This window comes from Convolutriloba macropyga, chromosome 11, assembly GCF_964194025.1.
Source record: "Convolutriloba macropyga chromosome 11, txConMacr16.3, whole genome shotgun sequence".
NCBI lineage: Eukaryota > Metazoa > Xenacoelomorpha > Acoela > Convolutidae > Convolutriloba > Convolutriloba macropyga.
In genome coordinates this window covers 13,712,807-13,729,050 of record NC_134478.1, presented here as the reverse complement: position 1 = coordinate 13,729,050, position 16,244 = coordinate 13,712,807, and the positions used below count along the sequence as shown (strand labels likewise).

At 35.3% G+C, this 16,244-nt stretch overlaps 1 protein-coding gene across 5 annotated transcripts in view; it reads left to right on the top strand.

Moving 5' to 3' along the window:
* LOC142349892 (cilia- and flagella-associated protein 47-like) overlaps positions 1-16,244 on the top strand; it is a 144,330-nt gene that overhangs the window by 47,801 nt on the left and 80,285 nt on the right. For 4 of the 5 annotated variants that reach the window (XM_075401731.1, XM_075401734.1, XM_075401732.1 and 1 more), the window contains 8 exons: positions 1,124-1,377; positions 3,308-4,404; positions 4,740-4,976; positions 5,131-5,230; positions 11,304-11,330; positions 11,843-12,085; positions 13,462-13,691; positions 14,184-14,420. In XM_075401731.1, the coding sequence (XP_075257846.1) occupies positions 1,124-1,377; positions 3,308-4,404; positions 4,740-4,976; positions 5,131-5,230; positions 11,304-11,330; positions 11,843-12,085; positions 13,462-13,691; positions 14,184-14,420 (2,425 nt within the window). The remainder of the gene's footprint in view (positions 1-1,123; positions 1,378-3,307; positions 4,405-4,739; positions 4,977-5,130; positions 5,231-11,303; positions 11,331-11,842; positions 12,086-13,461; positions 13,692-14,183; positions 14,421-16,244) is intronic. The other variant, XM_075401733.1, reaches the window with a different exon arrangement.

Below are 16,244 nucleotides of genomic sequence, written 5' to 3'. Positions count from 1 at the left end.
CTCTCTCGCTTTTGTCACTTTTCTCTGCTTCTTTCTGTTTCTTTTCTCTTTTTGCTCTTTCTCTTTTCTGTCTTTCTTTTTTCTCTTTCCTTCTTCTCTTTTTCTTTTCTTTTTTTATTCTGTTGTTTTTCTGCCTTTTTTTCTCTTTTTCTGTCTTTCTCTTTGTCTTATGTCTCTTTTGTTTCTTTCATTTCTTTCTGTCTTTCTTTTCTCTTTCTTCTCTCTTTGTATTCTCTTCGTTTTCTGCTTTTTCCTTTCTTTTTTCTGTCTCTCTCTTGTCTTCTGTCTCGGTTCTCTTGCGTTTCTGTTTTCTCTTGCTTTATTTCGTTTCTTTTTCTTTTCTCTGTTGTCCTTTTTTCTGTCTTTTTTTCACTTTTTCTCGCTTGCTTTTCTTTTTTTGCTGTCTTTCTTCTCGGTTCTTTTTCCTGTCTTTTGGCTCTTGTTTCCTTCTTTTCTGTCTTTCTTTTCTTTCTTTTTTTCTGTTTTCCCTTCCTTCATATCTTTTTTCTTTTCTCTTTTTTAACGCTCCTTAAACATGCCGCATAACCTATGTCGGCGACCATGAAAAAGTTCGTTATCTAACAAATCTTAGGGCTCCGTAAATATGCAAGTTGGCAAAGCCAAAAAAATTGAACACAAAATTGCTGGTACTTGGGGTAATATATTAAAACAAACACAACGATAACGTAACGTAAAACCTATGGCTGTTAAACGAGGGGCATGTGTTCCAGCTCAAGGTGGTACGCCCAAACTTCCAGCCGAAACTTCTATTCTTTAAATGATGTTCTAGTTATGGTTCTGCGGGCCTGCTAGTTTGGTGCATTTTCCCCAGGTTTTGCAAGAAATTCAGAACGGGAATGACTGGTGAAGTACTCTTAATCAGCCTGAGGTCCACCTGTTTAACTTTGAAATACGATTCTAGCTATCTGTCAAGCTGTACTGAAAATTTGGGAAGTTCAAGTTTAAATTTCTTAGAATCCACTGAGCTAAACGTTGAACCTTGACACAAAATTTTTAAACGTATTAGTTCATCATCTAGAAAAAAACTTTTCCATCAAATTTTCAAGCATCTAGAAAAAACTTTGCTCATGTTTTCCGGAACACAAAACAAATTTCTTTCCAGGTTGTGTTGAAGCATCGCAAGAATTGATTTGTGAAGTAGTTTTTCACCCTTCATATACTGCGTGTGATTCGGGCGAATTCAACCTGCAAGTTCACGGGGGCAACTCAATCAAACTCAAGTGTACTGCCAAGTTTGGTCAACCTCAAGTCCAGTTCATTGATCGGAGGGTTCTGTTTGACAACGTGCCTCTGAATATGACAACCACAAGGACTGCTGTTTTGTACAATCCCAGCCAAAATCACGCATTCTTTCAGGTATCTTTTTTTGGATTTATTCTGCCCCCCCCCCCTCCCATTTTTTAATGCCCCCCCCCCTATTTACAGATATCAATTGACATCATTACAGACCACATGCAGTTGAACAATAGAAGTCGAATTGCCATATTGTCAGAGTTTCTAAAATGAAAAGTTACCCAATAGAATTGGGCAAAGCAATATTATTGTCCAAAAAATCGTCTCAAGGTTTTGAAAATAGTTGTCATGTATCGTTGTTAAATCACGCGTCAAATTTTAGCACAATGTTTGCTATTTTTAAGAAATGAGCATGCAACAAGTTTTTTTAACCGGATCTTTTCCGTTTGTGCCCCCCCCCCCCCCCAGTACGTTATGCTCCCCCCAGTGACAGAGCACGTGTCATTACATAGTAAATCATTATGTAAAAATATTGCACGTGCGTCTGGGGGTTGCAAATAATATGCACCCACTAAGCTGGGGGGGCACAAACGGAAAAGATCCTTTTAACCTTATAAAGTTATTTTTATTATTTTCTATAGATTATTCGAAGGTATTTTGCGTGTAATGCAATCTGATTAATCAAATATCTCAATACAACTCAACTTACCCTTTTTAAAATAGGACACAATGTTTGTTTTTACAATTCAAAGACTTTGAATTGTATTGGGACACTGTCTTTTTTTACGAGGAGTATTGGAGAAGTCCTTTTTTAATCAATTCTATTGGATTGATTTTTGAAGCGCGAAATGAAACGCGTGAAAAAATTTGGAGTGATTTTGGTGCTGAACAAAAGTGAAGAGCGGAGCGAAAAGAGAGTGGTTTTTGTTCATACCGCTGTTTTTGAGAGAGCAAGAAATTGATATGTGACAAAATTTTCTCTAAGCGAGCGAAATTTTTTTGTTCACGTGCGGCTTTTAAAAGCAGTTTTTTGCAACTTTTGATTTGATGGTTATGAGGTTTGATTATGATATTGTATTAGTTTTAGGCTTTTTTGGTAGAAATTGAAGGTTTCAAGTAGTTAATTGGAGTTTAATGGTAATTTAATGATTTGTTGCTTGTTTTTTTTTTGTTTTATTGCTATAAGTGGGATTTGAATAGAAGTTTGTTACTTATGGATTTTTCAGATACCAATTGATTAAAGTTTAAACATTTTTTATTGGGACAAATGACAGAAAAATTGAGAAATTGTGAGCTTTTCATTGCTCTAATTGCAAACGAACTTTACTCGGCTTTATGTTTCCTTTTAAGTTTTTCTAGTTTTTTTTTGTTCAATTTGTTTTTGAATAGCGTTTCCGTTCTTCTTCAATTTTTTTATGGCATTTGTAGAGGTTTAAGGTTCACAATAGTTGTTCTAGTTGTTTAGCCATAAGTATGGGCAATTTTCTTTTTCGAGTCGTTTCCAGCTATGTTTTTTTTAAGATCTGTTCACGCTTTTCATGATTTTTGAAGTCAAATTGGAGGAGTGATTTTGGTCACGCAGAAACAGGAAGTGAAGCGAAAAAGCGAGTGGTTTTGCAGTGTGAATTTTTTTGCTCTATTTTTAGAGTTGAGTGAGAAAACGGTGTTTGAACAAAAATTCGCTTTCTCGGTAGTGGTTTTTTGTTCACATGCGGCAATTTCATTCTGATTTTATTGTTTCAATTTTTTGGATCGGATTTTTTTCTAATTTTTTCTAAATGTTTTCCCAATCCATTCCTAGTTCATTCTAAACCTAGTTTTTTGTTTGAACCAAATTGCTATTTCTCGCTAGTTGTTTTTTTGTTCACATGCGGCATTTTGGCATTGATTTGTTTTTTTAAAAAAATTTTTTTGATCTGATTCTTTTCAAAATTATTTTTTCAATTCACTCATAATAGGTCTATTCACTCATTCTAGGTCTATTTTGTTGTTTAGTCAATGAAAATTCTTTGAATTGTACGTCAGGACTTGTCCTGCTATGTTTTTATTTCAGGTTGTTGACCCGCAGCCTTTCGAAGGACTGACAATTTCCCCAATCTATGGAAAAGTCCCAGTGGGAGGAAGCAGAGAAATAACTGTATCTCTCCACCCCACCCAAGTTATCAAGTTCGATTCCCACTTGATGGTATCCTTCCGAAACTGGAAAACTTTGGACCTTAGAATTGGAGGGGTGGTTGAACCACCCAGTGTCGAACTGGACGTCAAGTCATTCAAAGTTGGCGGATGTTATTGTGGGTCGGTCCGGTCGATGCCCTTCAAAATGGTCAATCGGGCTTCAAGCGACGCCAGAGTAGAGGTCAACCTTACTAGGTACCCAGACTTCGGCATCAAAAGTCTGGACTCGACCGCTCAGATGAAAGTTATTGACGATGTTTCGAATCGCGTATTTGTGATCATTCTCGCTGGTGAACAGAGTTCAAGCTTCGCTTTGGAGTTCAAGCCAACCGAAGTTGCAGCTTATGATTTTGTTCTGCCAGTTTCTATAAATGAAACCGAAGCTCCGACCCCTGCCTCGACTCCGTTCCCGTCAACTCCGGGTTCCAGAAAAGGGGCCCCTTCATTGCCTTACTCAAATGTTCCTCGAATCATGCCTTTCGAAGTTGTAACTCCTCGACGACGAGTTGTGGCGACTGCTTTGCGACAACCTTTACGACTGTCAACCACAAAAATTGACTTTGATCCATCTTTTGAAGACCTCCCGGATGACGACAGGCCATCGGCGGTTTTGACCATTGAGAACACAGCAATTGCTAAAGAGGTTGCGTGGCGCGCCGTTTTGGTTGATGATTCAGAAAATGAACCCGTTTTTTACCTTAGCAACGATGAAATAACCCAACAGGGTTCGCTACAGGTTAAAGAGCAGACTGATATACCTCTCTACTTCAATGCTTCAGAGAAAGGCGAATTTTCAGGAGAGTTGTTGATTTATGTCAACGACGACGCAGAACCTTTCAGGTCCGTGGCGTTGAGTGGGGTTCACAAAGCGCCCAAATTGACCTTTAACCCGCCTGCTGGAATAATCCTGATGCCAGTCCCCCTTGGAGTTGAAATTACGGCAGATTTTAGTGTCATCGCTCATTCTTACGCACGGTATGTGTCGCTGAAAATTTAGAGTTCTTTTAGTATAAATTGCTACCTATCCTTTGAAATTTAATGGGTTTGAAAATTGAAATTGAAAATTTGAAAGGTTTCGAAATTCTTTATGAACGGTAAGTTTACAAATTTTGCATAGCAATGAAGCACTTTTAAAGAGATATCAATTTATAGTGTCCATCAAATTAAAATATAATGTATCGAAATAGATAAAGCAGAACTTACAATTACTAAAATATTAAGTTGAACGCAATTTTTTTAAAAAACAGAATCATGCTTTGGCGTTACTTAAACCAATTTTTAAGTGAAATTATGATAACTGACCTTTTCAGAGAGTCAGATCTGAGTGTGACACTTCCCAAAATTGAGTCACTGGATGGGGAACCAATCAAATGTCTCCGAATCAAGCCCAGAATTGACGAGGGTGCCGGGGGAGGTGGTGCAAACCCGAATGAAGTTGGCGAATGTATGCGTGAAGCATGCATTTTGAACTACACTTTGTATTTTGAGAGTGCAAAACCAGTTTCATTCACACTTCCGATTGTGTTCACGGATTCCTCCGAGCGAAGGTGTGAAAATTTCTAATTTAAAGATTTCAACTTTTTTATTTCAAACTTAGAAAAAATTTGACAGCCGTTCAGTAGATAGAAAGGTCAATAGAGAGAAAGTGTTAAGCTAGCAGTTGTCTCATTTTATTCAGACTTAACTTTTTTGGTTTTGTAGTTTCGAACTGATGGTGACTGCGACAGCTGACAACTGTATTCTGACCTGCTATCCCTTCTTGGCCAAACACAGAGAGAACCACAAAATAACGACTGAACAGGTATAATTCCGTCACAACATCCGGCTCAATTATTGGAGCTTAAATCATGGGTCACCCAATGAAAGGGGAGTTGAAAAAAAATTGATTGGAGTTGACGGGAAATATGTAGACAGCAAGTAAACTAATTAAGTAAGAAGAAGGGGACGCTACAAAACAATTAATGGACTAGAACAATTTGGATTAGAGCCATGATAATGTTTAGCCAAGTAGTTTAGATTTAGATTCAAAAATGCTTAGTATTTTTAGTAATAGTCGTCGTCATCCTCTCGAACGCTATTATTTAGGCACTCTCCTTTTGTTACAATCTAAAGAATATGGATTTCATTGGTGCTCTGTCATTTTTTCTAAGATGTTTTTTCTATGACTCAAAACGGGATAAACAGATAAAGCGCAATGGGATTTTAATTTCATTGGAGCCCTTAAGTTGGGTTTGGTACTCTTTCAAGTACTTAGTGTCCTGAAATTGCTGGGATTGGCCAAATTCATAGTGAAAAGGTCGTCTTGTTTTTTTTCTTGATTTTTTTGAATTGCATTTTTAGTTGACGTTGGTCACAGTCCATAGGGGTCCTTCGCAAGCTATATTTTCTTCATAAGTCTATTTCTTGATTTATATGTATTGTTATTGCCCATTTTACAAAATTGTTTGCAATTTTTTTAATTGTTTTTCGAAATATTTCTCTTTTCATTTTTTGAGTTTTTCGACTATTAATTGCCAATGATTTGCTTTTGGATTGCGTATGTGGTATTAGGTTATTTTTTGAGGCAGAAAATTGATTTTAATTTTATTCGCTTCAAAGACCTTAACAATTTTTAATAGTTGGTGTTTTTGTGTTGGTTTCTGAATCGCAATGTTCGTTCTAAAGATGTCAGCACCAAGACTCGTTCTAAAGATGTCAGCAATTTTTTGGCATTTATTGCTGAGTTCAAGTTTTTTTCCGATTATTTGTTTTTTGCGAGGCTCTAATTGCCTCAATGTCCTTTAGTGGTTAGGTATTCTCTTCTGGCTTTCGTTCTCTATTATTTGGAAACTTTGGTATCGAACACGCTGAACAAGCTAGTTCTATGATGCCAATCGTTTTCATTTTCGAGTTTTGTGGAAAATAATATTTGTCACATTGTCTCGTAACATTCAATTGGTCTGCATGTGGAAGAAGGATTTTATAGTTTGTCATTCAATTCTTTGGATTTCATTTCAGCACTTGTCCTGATACTTTTTCTGATTTCGTTGTACCTTTCTATTACCTTTTTCAATTTGCATTAATCGCAATCTCCGCATTTGGTTTCCGACCTACATCATTCATTGTTTCATGTAAATCGCAATAAGAATTAATTCAGCAGTATAAAGGGAATACGTTTAAGTCAAAAATGCGAGATCAAAAGGAACGGGATAGACTAATCAAGCCGGGGCGCTAAGACTTATTGTTAAGATTGGGTACATTCAGTTATCAAAGATCTATGCTATAATGCTAAATTTAATTGAATTTAAACTTATTTTCCTTTCCTTCGTGTACGGAGAAATTACCGTTTTTGCATTTCTTTCTTGCCCATTCGTATTGGTATAGTTACTACTGAGTATCTGCGGAGTTTGAATAAGTTTGCCTCTATGCACCCTAAAAGTCCTCGGCTTTATTTAGTCTTAATCCAAATTTTTTTAAATGCGGACGAATTTCTATTACGTACCTTTTCTTTCCGTTGTTGTTGTCACATTTTGTGAGCGCAACTTATTTGAAAAAAACTGGTAACATCTAATGCTGGTTCAAACATTGTAATTTGCTTTTTAGTAAACCGAAATGTTAGCAGAAATTTTAAACAGTTTTGTGGTTTGTTTGTGCTTTTGTATCTATGTAATTTTTCTGCTTGACTTTTCGATTGTCTGCTGAGAACTTGATTTTGTCAGTTTTGACTCCCTAATCTGCCTTTTAAGCCATTGAATTTAATTGGTGGCAGTTTACTGCTAAATTTCAATTGAATGTTAAATTTCAAACCAAATCTGGTTTCATTGTTTTTGTTTATATCTTTTTTTGTTTTATATGTATGAGCTATAGTCTATAATAAGCTCGAGTAGTCTTGAAGCCCCTTTGTGAGAGTTTTGTCCTGTTGCTCAAGCAAGAAACAGTAAATTCCCCCGCTCCTAATTCAAGCAGCCTAGAAACGAATCGAATCCCGCCCCTCGCTCCAGAGCAACCCGTACGACATAAGTCGGTTGCTTTTTTGTTGCTAAAGTTTTTAAAAACTTATTGAAGTGAGAATTATTTCATTAATTTCAGAAAAATGTACTGTCTTCTGCATTATTTGATAAATTCTAACCGTACCTCTAACCGTATCAGCTGCATAATTGTTCCGACCCATTTTAGTGGGGGTGGGAACTATATAATCAAACAGTTTTTTGTTCTGTCAATTTTTTGTCGATCGTTTTTGATCAGTCAATTTTGGCCGATCGATATATTCTTCCTAGATGGTTGTGAGTGGTATCACTAGAAAGCCCGTCCAGCGCAGATTTTTTAACTAAGAATATTTTTTTATTAATATCAATTATCAAAAAGAATATCAATTATTATTTTTTGTCGATCGTTTTTGATCAGTCAATTTTGGCCGATCGATATATTCTTCCTAGATGGTTGTGAGTGGTATCACTAGAAAGCCCGTCCAGCGCAGATTTTTTAACTAAGAATATTTTTGAATTGCGTTTTTTCCACGGCGTTTTTTCCATGGAGTTTTTTGAGATTTAAATTTTTGTGAACATTTGACTGCTTTTCGTTTTTATTGTTCACTTTTTCCGTATTTTCACCCAATTTTCTGCCAATTTGTCAAAAAACACGTTAAAATTTGTCAAAACCATTTCTGCTTTTACCGCTAAAAGCAGGAGATTGTTGTTGAACTGTTTGATCCAATTTTTTGTTAAAATGATTCTAATTTTTTCAATTATTAACCATTTTTTTCATCAAAAATGGAACGAAGTAAGCTTCTTAGTCCACTTTGTTTAAATTTACCGGATTAACACGCCTAAAAACTGATGATACAATCTTCATTGGCTCCAAAGACGGCAATTTTTACTTTTGTGTTCGTTATGAGTGTTCTTGAATTAAAGTTTTGCCGGTTTTTTGTTAATTTAACTAAATTACTTATGCAAATTGCCTATTTTTGATATGTTGAGTTTTCTGTAGTCAAATTATTGATATCCATAATATTCAGAACATTTACGTGTTCCTAATAGATGAACGGTAATATCAAGGCTAGTTTTGGTGTAATGGCTGTTTTTTGACAATCCAAAACAAATCGGATTATAGTCAGTCGGTTTTTGAAGAAAATAATTTCGCACTATTTGTTTTTGTACGTTAATTACAGAAAAATAATTCAGATCAAAGCGTACAAACAACAGTTTCAGTTGGCTTACTATGTAGTTTGCATGAAACATATATAGATTTTTAGTCAAAATTTATGGTAGTTTTGATTTTTTAAAATACATAGTTTGAAAATAATTAATGGATTATTGAGCATTGACACTTTTTTCTCTTTTTTGGCCAACTTTTAGCTTAAAACCAAAAAAATAAAAACAGGTTGTATCGTCTTCCCAATGATTTCATATTTATTTTTCCTCCAAATTTAAGTGTTAAGTATTGGGTTTTCTGCTTTGATACTACGAATTTTCTACGAATTGTCTTTCAGCTTCTTTTTTTGTCTTGTCACATTATTGACAGGTTAGATATTACAATAATAGCGATTAAAATGGAAGTACAGTTGAAAAAATTGGTTTCTCAGTGAATAGATTATGATTTTATCTGATTCGACACCGTCTTCTAGCAGAAATTAAATGAGTTTTTTTGTTTTTGTCCTTATTTGTCAATATTTTTGTAGTCTAACTTAAATTTGGGTTATATACAGGTAAAACCTTCTTCCTGTTGACATACAGAGTAAGCTACACACTAGTTTTATTTGATACCTAAAGTTTTGCTTGATTTTGAAATCAACTGTTTTGATTAGATGGTAAATTGTATAGACGTATTTTTTTTGTTTTTTTACAATTTTCTGTACTTATTCGTCCACTTGTTACCTAGTGTCATTACTTTTAGGTCTCATATCAAATTATTGGTTATCAGAAAAGGTCCAATTGAACATATGTTGAATGTTTTCAGTGCATTGCTTATTGCCGTAACGTCTTCGTTACCGTATTTTCACAATAGTAATTTAAATTTTGCGTTTGCCCTTATTTGTTGTTTGTTGTCGTATGATAATTTCTGGATAATTGCAAGTCTTAACGGCTCTCTATTATTGGGCAAAGGGACCTATTTACTGATTTTAGTTGATGGCTAAAATTTTTGTTGACTTTGAATTCAATTGTCTTAAAATATAATAAGACGTGTTTTTTTATGTTTGCACTTTTCTGTACATTTGTCCACCTGCTACCTAGTCTCATTAAAAAAAGGTCGCATATCAAACTACTGGTCTTTGCAAAACGCACAATTGAACGCATTGGATGTTTTTATTGCATCGCATATTGCTTTTACGCTCTGATACTTTTTTTTGGCTAAATAACTTATTTAATTTTTGATTTTGGTCTTTATTTTTTGTTCTTTTTGTAGTGATTTGAGTCCTGTATAATTGCAGGTCTTAACAACTTCCTGTGGACGAACAAGGGAACTTTTTTTAATGATTTCTGTTAATAGCTAAAGTTTTTCATGACTTTGACTCAAATGTTTAAAAAAAATAGACTTACCTAAATTTGCACTCTGCTGTTCTTTCTGGTCTACCTGTTACCTAGTATTACTAAATGCAGGTCGCATTTCAATTTTTTGTTGTTTAAGAAAGGCACAATTGAACCCTTTTTAAATTATTTTAATTCATTGTTTATTGTGTCAACGGCTTCGACACACCTTTTCGCAAAATTTCAACTTCAGTTTGGCTTTTTGTTTATTTGTTCTTATTCTTGTAGACGTACGACAAATTCTGATCAAAGATAGAATAGCTTTCAATGGTCTTGTTTAGAGAAATGAATATTGAACTTACTCTGTAAATTCAATTAATAGCTGTTTTATGTTTTGAAATGAATTGTTTTCGAAAAGTACAGATGTACCTTTTTTAATACTGGTTACCTAGCCTCATTTTTCAGATGTCACATGTCTCATTATTAGTGTGCAATTGGTGCACAATTGATTATGTCTGAGTTTTTACGTAATAGATTATGGTTTAAACTGCTTCAACGCCGTTTTCTTGCAAAATTTGATGAAATTTTTGTATTTCTCGTCCGAATTTGGCGTTTGTTTTTGTAGATGTGTTCTGAATAATCTGGATAAAGACAGGTTAAAACGTCTTCATATCCATGTAAGAAAGAGCATAAACCTATTTAAAATTTTTATTTGTATCTAGTGGTTTTCATTATTTGCTATTATTTGTTTTCAAAACATAAACGTATTTTTTTTAACTTTGCCGTTTTTGATCATTTTTGTCTACTAGTTACTGATTCTCTCTAGGACTGGTCCCATTTTTTTTCCAGTGAAGTACGTACTTATTTAATTAGTTTAGGTTGATTTTGACCCTATTTTGTCTTTGTTATTATGTAGTTTTTTTTTTAAAAAAAAAAGAACAGGCATTGAACTTTGGATGTAAATGTTTTTTTTTGCTATTTGATTTTTTGTCTTGTCTCGTAGTTTTAATAATGGCAAGTCTCATTTGCCCACAAATGTGGCATTATTTGTCTTTCTAAGTGATTTAAGTTGGAAGCATTTTTTAAATTCATAGACCAAATATTCTTGATCAGTATATGAGATTTTTTGAAGTAAGAGTTTTCTGCTTCATCCTCATTTGGTAGTCAATTAAGCCGAAAATGTGGTTAAGCGGGGTCGTAACATTATGTGCAAACGCGCATTACCGAGCCTCCTTGTTTCAAACTCTTCTGTAAACTTAGTCTGCATAAAATTAACTTGATTTGAATCATTAAACTTTGAGTAATATTTACATAATCCATTATATTCCATGCACTGGTACTCCTCATTACATTATATCTGTCAAACTTGGTCTCAAGAACAACTATCAAGAGAAAATTTTAGATTTTTATGGATTCAGTTTTATTTTTTAGAAAGTCAAAATTGTCAAAAATACCCAGGTAATGCAATTTATTTTTGTGTAAAGGGGTATCACTTGTGTTGTCGTAAGTTTTCGATTTTCAATCACTTCGAGAACTGTTCGGAAATTGGAGCTGTGTGATTGTGTAGAGTGTTTCATTTGCGTGTATACATTTTGAAATTGTTTCCTTTTTCCATTACAGAAACACAAATTTCTAAAATTGGTATTTTTATTCCCTCACAGGTATTAATCATTATGGTAAGTTGGGTTTGTTATTAGGTTAGAAAAACCATTGAATAAACAATTGGTTCACTATTATTTATTCAAAAACACGAATTTTTTTGTTCGCACAGGCTACTGTCTATAATCATGCAGTTCATATCGGCGTATGGAATTTCGCTAGCAAAGGAAAAAGGAAACGATTGCATTTTTGTCCAGTACTCAGCAATTATTTCGGACATTTTTCACATCCAAAAGCAAATGTCAATTTTTCGTCTAACGATAAAAAATGATATAACGTTTTATGATAGAACCTAACATTGTCAACTGTAGGGCCGATCTTTGAGGGGTCTGAAAACCCAGTCGAAGGAATCGGTGTCGGCAGGAGACCCGATGATGATATCAGTCGGCACCCCTCTAGGCAGACCTCACTCCTCGGCTGCGGGTAGGGATCCAAGCAGGACCAGTAGTCCTTCCACTTTCAATAGGAGTTCCAGTTCTTATAAAGACACGACCAGCTACTCTGGATCGACATATCCCAGCACGCCCAGGGATGGCGCTTTAAACAATGCACAGGTTAAATTTGTTTTTTGTTATTTTGCTCACTTTTAATTAAAAGCCAGAGCTATATGGAATAATTTCATCATATCCAATCCAATTAGTATTAATCTCAAATTTCAAACTGTGAAAAAAAGTCAGGGACCGTTTCTTCAAACTTCAAACTTATCATAACTTATGTTATGACATCCTATATATATGGCGAGAGTTTAAATTCAATTAATGTTACCCCTACCTAACTCAAAAGCAAATTCAGTACTGAATCAGAGTAAAATTCAGAAATATCAGTACTGATTCAGACTCTGATTCAGGTCACATTTCGCTCTGAATTCCTCTGATTCAGCGTCTGATACAGACTCTGAATCAGACTCTGATTCAGACTCTGATTTTTTGTCTGAATCAGACTCTGATTCAGACTCTGATGTTCTCTGAATTAGGGAAAATTCATAACTATACCCAACTTTAATACAATAATTACCTTGATTGATAAATTTTCCCCAACTCATCTTTAATTAAAATGTACATTTACCTTTCACTCCCGTTGGCATGGTAACTATATCAGTCTTTGGAATTCAAGTGTTCTTTTTTGAAGTTCTTCCGCCGATTTTGTCGAATGTAATGAAGATATAAAATTTTACGTCGTCGAAAAATTGCCGACATTGAGTTAGTTTGAGTCAAGCAAAATATTTCAAACAAAAGTTTTTTAACGTATTTTTTGCTTCGACGAAATCGGAAATAATCGGATCCCATTATTCGATTCCTCGGCCTAATATTAGAGGCAAACTACGTGATGTTAGGGGGTCTATTCAGGTGCAACTACTGTGAAAATGGACCAGTACTGGATTCGAACCAGCATCTCTTACTTGCAAGCCTAGTGTGCTACCCAATTACACCAACTGGTCTTAAGCTCTCGAACTTGGGCATCTCTTATAACCCGTTCTTACGTTCTTTCTTGTTCCTCAAGGCTTCATTTCTCTAGCCAAGTATACGTTGAACAAGTAGAGCTTCTTGTCAAGCTATGTCAAGCTTATCTTATGCACAATTTACATTAGGTTGTTCTCTTTCAACCTTCTAACAAGGACGAGCACATTTAGAAATCATTTAAAATTGTACCGAATTGTTATTTTATTTATCTATAATATCCAACTACGGGGTAGACTGAAAGTTGGGTGTCTAAAACCTCGTTGTCTGTCCACACTTTTCATTGGAGAAATTAATTCTTTCTTATTTGCCAAGCAAAACCAGCGTTGCCAGACCTATTTTTCTTTGTAAAAACAGAGCATTTACTCTAAATTTACTAAATTAGCCTTAAACTGAGATTATGCTTGTAGGAAAGTTTTAAAAATCGACAGAATCAATCCAAATCCGTTTTATGGTATTTTGTTGGATTCCAGTCCGGACGACAAGATGGCCCACACCAGCTGCAACCCACTCTGAACCCAGAGGAGTATACCGCCGCGGCCCTTGCGTCCAGACAGGGTCTGGGTTCCGCTGTGTTCCCGATGGGCGATACTGAGGAGGCAGTTTTCCACCATGATGTGTTGGGTGCTACCCAGAGGTGGTTCAGCCAGCACGGATGGCCAGGGGGAGCTTACCCAATCCGCATACCCGACGGACTTAGAAGGTGAAGAATTTTCCGGATGATCTCATTGGTCCATTTTTGGTGATCAGTTTGAAAACAAATGTGTAAGGGGTTTTCTTTTAATGGAGAAAATTTTTAGTTCTCAGTGGTTTTAAATCTGGACTTTTTCCGTTTCTTGGTGCAAAGATCAATTTTTTTTACTTTTCGTTTAATTTTCCATTACTTTTTGTTGCGCTATAAAAATGGCTCTTGCTTTGAAATGGCTCATCCATACTTGTGTCGTTGCAGCATTTACCCATGATTTTATCGAGTTTCTCAATTTAATTAATTTTCTAGTTCTTTTAAATTGGAAAATCTTTTCCGTTTGTGCCCCCCCCCCCTCTTACCCCAGTACGTTTTGCACCCCCCTCCCCGTTATAGCCATTAAATAGAAAATCATTATGCAAAATGGCAAGTGCGTTGGGGGTTTGGAAATAATATGCACCCAATAAGCGGGGGGAAGCACAAACGGAAATTATCCTCTTTTGTCTTCAGCAATGTGAACAAAACTCAGAAACAAACAAGTGACGTTCGCAAAACCGTGAACAAAGGAGCTCCGCCCGAGATCAACTCTTCCAGGAAAGACATCAAAACAATCTACGAGATGTTTTCAAACCTCACCGGGGGCAAAACAGTGCCTGGAGTTAGCCCAAATCAACCCCTGCCAGGCGATCCGAAGGAGAGAATGTGGTGTCTATACTGGCAACATAGAACCATGCTTAATTATCTCAAGTGAGTGGTTTAATGCTTCTCGTTTAAAAAAAATAATGACCCTAGTCCAGATCTAGACTCATGAAAAAGACCAAAATAGTCTAGTGTGGGGGTCCATATTGACTAAGATTACACAGCTTCTTAATTGACGCCCAGCAATAGTCTTGTAATAGTACTTTTTCGTCGAGCATGGTCTTTTAATGTCTCTAGTTAAAGTCTTATCATAAGCACATTTGGTCAAGCATGGTCTTTTCATAAGTCGTTAAAATTTTTTCATAGTCACTTTCGGTCAAGCATTGTCTTTTCATAGGTCAAGTAAAATTCTTTTGATTTTATAAAAACTTCTTAAAGTCATTATTGTCAATTAAAAAGGAACGTTTTCGCAATTACTTGCATCACGAGGTTAAATCATTTCTTGATTCTTTATTCAGAAAAAAAATAATTAGAAAAAAAATAAGATTAACTAGAAGAAAAGCGTATTTATTTGTTTGACCACAGGAAAACGACGCTTCTGATAACGAGATCGACAATACCAACGGAAACAAAGATAATCGGCGCTTCTTTCGCAAATTCACAACGAAAGCGACAAAAACGACAATAAAAGACTGGTCTTACAAAAAACCGGCAAAACAACTCTTCATGAGTCGGGCTTGTCACTTTTTCTTATATATGATTACATATTTTCAGTTTATCAAAAAAGTCAGAAAAGACCCATGAAAGACCCATTTTCGTCTTATGATTTGAACTTTGCGGGACGCAATTTTTTCTCCTAAATTAGTTTGGTCGAAGAAAAGTTGAGCGCCCAATTTTTGTCGAACAAATTTCAAGCGTATTTTTTTGTCAAGCAAATATTGAGAGTGATTAATTTTCTGTGTCGAGCAGAGGTCTAAATGTTTAGAGAAGCCCAACAAAATTTTTTCACTGCTCCCTTGTGCACAGTACTGTCCATTCATACCAATTTTTGGTCGAGCATAATCTTTTCATAGGTCGTGGCCTACACTAGGGTACAGCAGTAGAACTTTGCATTTTTAGTAGTTGCTGCTAATTAGTAGGATTCAATTTAATTCGAAATATATTTTGCAAATCCGAAAGTTTTTGACGGGCAGCCCGCACGTGAATCAACTTTGCGTTGTCCAATTTTTTGTTTTTCCACCTCGCTACGCAAGCTTGCGAATATGTATTGCGTTATAATATTTGTTCTATTGCCTTTATAAACATTTCAAGTTTCCAAGCATGTAATTTGTAAAAAGAAGTCCATGACTTTGTTCAAAGAACGATTAGCAACCATTTTTTTGAGATCAAGTGTGACGTTTTATAAACAAATGTAAAATTTCATTTTGAAAAAGCCGTTGACAGGATAGTGTCTGCGGAAAGGTAATTTTTCTTTCATTTTTTATCTGTTGTTCTTTATTAAGCAGTTGGTGTCTATACTTCTCGTAAATAGAAACATTTCGTGCATCTGAATATTTTGGAGAATATTCAATGTTCTGAGAAATTGAATCTAAAGTAAAGGATCTTCTGTTTTATGAATTAGTCTAGAAATCTGCGCTCTCAGCTGTCCGTTGTTCCGTTGTTTAAAACGCTATCACGATTTGCTATAGAACGCTTCTCCATTGTAATGTGGCAGCAGATAAAAAAGTAACCCGATAAAAACACTGGTCAAAATCTTAGCGGCTTATTTGATCTTAAGTTTCGTAGGATAACTAAATATACAGTTATAAAAGTTGCAAATGCGTCCATCACTAGTTGAGATCTAATAAGACTTCAGCTTCAAAATTTTCCAAAGAACGTTCCCCATGTGATTTTTAACTCCTGCTTTTATTGCACATACTGGAGTGGATGTCG